This window comes from Eufriesea mexicana, unplaced genomic scaffold, assembly GCF_001483705.2.
Source record: "Eufriesea mexicana isolate 0111107269 unplaced genomic scaffold, ASM148370v2 scaffold1140, whole genome shotgun sequence".
Classification (NCBI taxonomy): domain Eukaryota; kingdom Metazoa; phylum Arthropoda; class Insecta; order Hymenoptera; family Apidae; genus Eufriesea; species Eufriesea mexicana.
In genome coordinates, this window is record NW_016909285.1 from 764,218 (window position 1) to 769,014 (window position 4,797).

Sequence of the window (4,797 nt, forward strand, 5' to 3'; positions counted from 1 at the left end):
GCAGGGAATATTATATTCTTTTAACGAAGAGAATAATTGGAACATTTGTTATAATCATTTGCACATCAAATTCTGGAAAGTGTTTGCAGTTAGGTGTGATTATAGAATAGACGTAGAATGTACAGAATTAAATAATGCAATAAAATCGAGATGAGATAAATTTACATAAGATTTATTGTAACATTTATTTGTCGCATCCTAATGATTCTTGAATTACAAATGACACACAAGAAACCAGGAAGGACAAGAAACAGGTGATCAGAATAACGACTACAAACAGTTGTTTAAACTAATTTAAAAATTCTGTAATAGTACTCTGATTTGTCAAACAAGTTTATTTTTTGGAAATAATTGAATAATCATCGTCAATTGACTAATTGTTGGAACTCATTTCCTAATACCGAGTTTAAACGAAGCTTCATAATCGTAACAATACACTTAAAGATACCTAAGATAATTAAAAAATTTTTCACGTAGCTTCATAATCGTAACAATAGACTTAAAAAGACCAAAAATAAGTTGAAAATTTTTCACCTACGAATCTATGAACTTTTCAATTTCTAGAATCAATTGAAAACATTGATAAGCGAATGAAATTAATTAATAAATTTAATTCTTTAAAATTAAAAAATTTTTAACTTTTAAATTTAATTTTTTTCAATAATTAGGTACTTTTCGGAACTGATACTCTTTGCAATGTTCTATATTAAAGCACAAATTTATATACAGCTTAAAGACTATCGTAAAATTCATTAAAAATTATACATATCATTAATACTAGACTACTATTACTTATTGTAATCATATGGTATAACAAACGACAACGATTAATAAAAAAATCTACAAGAGGTGACTTCTCTAATGTCATCATTCATAACGTCAAACGATAATCGAAGAGCAAGAAAATTTGTCCATAAATGATGAAACGAGTTATGAAAATAGATATTTAAATATAATACGAAGTATTCAAATTCATAGATAAATCACACGCGAAGACTTGTGATAATCTATACAATATTGAATCACAAATTATTACGATAATCGATAAAAACCACATGTCCATTTTCAACGCAGGTCACGAATGACGACAAATAACCATTCATTATTCTAGCACTATCGTTATTCACGCTACGCGTTTAAAACGCACTACAATCAACAATCTACAACTACTTCTACAACGATCTAACTACAATCGAGAGAATTCGCTCCTTTCTACTTTAAGACGTTTCCGATCCATATAATTACCAATTTATTATGATAAATATTTTGTATTAATAATGATTTAAAATTTGATTAATTAGGTAACTCAATAATTGAAATTTTTTAAATTTAGTAATTTAATAATTAAAATTTTGTTAAATTTGATCATTTAAAAATTCCACGATCCACAAATCTAAAATTCTTTCGAAATCATTAAAAATTTAACATTCTTTTAATTATACAACGCGAAAACTTTGTGAAATAAAAATCACTATACGATATTAGTAGTTTCACGTAATAATAGAGTATGAAATAAGAGATAATTAAAATTTCGGTAAATAATTTAACGAAAATAATTTTTATCGCAAACCACAGGATAGGAAACGTGTTAAAGGCATTCCGCTATTACTTATGGGGTCACCTAAGGTTGAAAACGTGGACTAGGGAAGCAATTCCGCTTTCGTGAGGGCCCCTAACGCTCTAGCAGCCAATGCTCGGCTAACTGTCGCAGCAGTGTCCTCGATAATCGGGCTGGCGATGTCCAAAACTAAGCGTGGATTCGAATTGAAGAACGTGGCAGCTGCGTCAGCTGAAAAGACGAAATTGGATTGATAGGTGCAAGACGGACAGAGAAAAGAAGGACCGAAGGCTAAAGGAAGAAGGAAGTTCGACACAATGATTTGAGATTGTGTGAAAGAAGAATTTAATTTTTAATTCTGGAGATGGTCATCTGGACTGCCAAAAAGAATTTTCTTGCATTTAAATTTAGAAAAATTTATAGTCCATTGGGAACAAATTTTATATCCACTTATAAGGAATTAAATAATGACTAAAGAATTTTCAGAAATTTTGTTAAAACATTTTCCGACAAAGTTAGGTTAGTTGACGGAGTAATCAGAGTTTGAAGGACACAAAAGAAGCCTGTTTCGTTATTTCATTTTTAATTCAATGTGGATTTTATAAGGAAGATTAGATCCACATATATGGAATTAAATTACGACTAAAGAATTTTCAGAAATTTGGGTAAAACATTTTTCATCACAGTTAGATTGGTGGTTAAATTAATCGAAGTTTGATGGACTCAAAAGAAGTCTATTCCATTATTTCATATTTAATTGGATAAGGATTTTATGTGGAAGATTATATCCACATATATGGAATTAAATTACGACTAACAAATTTTCAGAAATTTGGGTAAAACATTTTCCATCAAAGTTGATTGATGAATTAATCCAAGTTTAATGGACTTTATTAGGATTTTATTGGGAAGATACTCACCAGCTAGAGTATGAGTAGGTGGTGCTTTTAATTTGATATTTCCATCCCCAACGCGAATTTTCGTTACCAATTTATCAACCTCGATCCTCTGTACTCCATTTTTATCAGTGGCTTCTTTACCCTGAGCGTTCACTTGTACTTCGGTGTTAGCTGTAGCAACAAAAAGAAGAAAACATTTAAAATCAAACAAAATCCAAATATCCAGACTTGGAAATTAAAAAATTAGAAAACATTGAAACCCGAATCAAAATTTAATTTTTTTTCAAAAGTCAAAAAGAAAGATTCCAAGAGGGACTCACTGAAGTTTCCTTTGAAGCTACCAGCTCCGTTCAATGGAAGCAATAGCAACCTTCCTTGTACGTCATAGTCGCCGTTCACGTGAACGTGAGGCAGCTGAACCTTGATACTAACTGACAGATCATTGGGATTCGCCTTCAGGTCATCGATGAGGAAATTTGTCGCGCCGTACACGCGAATCTGGCTCATATTTGCCTTGATTTTCAACGCCTCTAGGTTTCTGTCCACGGTCAAGGATGGCAAGAACAAGGGGTCCAGGGCTGGCAACTTCAGGGAAGGGATTCCCTTGGCCAGGTACGGTGTTATGACGTTCAATTGCTTCACAACGCATCTGTCGTATTGTGCCAGGTCGTTCGTTCTTGGACAAGGCTCCACACCAGGTGCTGAAAGGCAGGTGCAATCGCCATAAGCTTTTATATCCCTTCGAATGGAACATTTTTGGAGGTGGCAATTATTTTAATCGTTGGTACTTGGTCGTTGCAGTGTTCAATATTTTATGCAGTATTCTAGCATCAAAATTATTTCTTATTTTAATAAAATATTATAAAATATAATCGTCTATGTTTTCCAATTTAATTTTTATTTCCTCTATAATTTATCAAAATTTATATTATTAAATTATCTATTGGAAGGTTAAAATTTGTTATTACTCTATTATTAGATCTTCAAGGTTCCATTATTATATTTCGTTATTATTAAATTATTAAATCTTCGTAGTATTAAATATCATTATTGTACTATAAATTTCCTACTTTTATTATTATAAAATTCAATCTTTAACTTTTATTATTAAATTTTTGCTATTGAAGTATAACATTCTGTTTTATTAAATTATTATTATTCTATTATTAGATCTTCAAGATTCCATTGTTATGTTTCTTTATTATTAAATTATTAAATCTTCATAGTATTAAATATTATTGTATCATTAAACTTCCTATTTTTATTATTTTATAATTAAATCTTTAATTCTTGTTATTAAACTTTTGCTATTGAAGTATACTATTTTCTTACTTATTAAATTTTTATTTCGAATTCTATTAAACTCTGCAATTAAATTTTTGCATTGTATACTTTACGAAATTGTACAGTGTTATGTACATGGTAGTAGGATAAGGCAAGATTGGTTTCGAAATTGTTAATTACCAAGTCGAAAAATATTTGTACATCGCGCAAGGTGTTTAACGAACAATTTCTTCATTTGTAATACGAACACGTTGGCAGAATAATGCGTCTAGCCGGCGTGACTTAGCAAAACTTCCTTGTACGTTGCGAAAGAGGTCCTGACATTCCGATCGGTGAAAAGCAGCCACTCGCGTGTTCGTAAAACGTATAATTATTTTAGCTGGACGCAGTTTCAGCAATTTAAATGACCTGCTTTTCTGCAACCGAGTAACACGAACTCGTATTTTAATGCCGAAGGGGAAATGGATTAACCTTTCGACATAACTAGTGCACGTTGTTTTTATTTTTTTTATTACACCACTATTATTATACCTATATGTTTACCTGCAGTTTCAACCTCTCCGCAACGCTATACTTAAAATGATAAATTATTCCCTACGGAACAATTTCAGAATTCGATCCGGAGACCTATTTTACTTTTTATTTTAACTGAAAGGGTTATTTATCAAAATTGCAAGCTCAAATTACTCGTTCGATTCTCGTTTTTCTTAAGCCTATAATAATTCGTGGAAATCTTTTATTTATTTAGTTGATATATTTATTATTAGTTAGATTGGGTAATAAATTAATATTGGAGTGCAATAGTGTGTTAAATAATAGATAAATAAATACATCGTTTACTTTCGATTTTTTAAATAATTATTCTACCAATTTTTTATTTTTCAGTTATTTCCTAATTATTTACAATTGTTTGATATATCACGATAATCGTTATACTATGTATGTGACGTATTATCGCAGTGGTGTTGAGTATATTATAAATAAATATATGAAATTTGTATGTTTATAATAATATCGATATTTAATTAAATTAGTCTGTAATAACAATTATCTTTT

General features: G+C 30.1%; 1 protein-coding gene across 1 annotated transcript in view; it reads right to left on the reverse strand.

The window, feature by feature from the left end:
• Positions 1-1,622: 1,622 nt before the first annotated feature.
• Positions 1,623-4,797, reverse strand: part of LOC108547714 (circadian clock-controlled protein) — a 15,485-nt gene continuing 12,310 nt past the window's right edge. The window contains exons 3-5 of the mRNA XM_017900342.1: positions 2,778-3,158; positions 2,479-2,628; positions 1,623-1,789 (exon numbers count right to left, since the gene is read on the reverse strand). Of these exons, the coding sequence (XP_017755831.1) occupies positions 1,641-1,789; positions 2,479-2,628; positions 2,778-3,158 (680 nt within the window). The 3' untranslated portion in view covers positions 1,623-1,640. The remainder of the gene's footprint in view (positions 1,790-2,478; positions 2,629-2,777; positions 3,159-4,797) is intronic.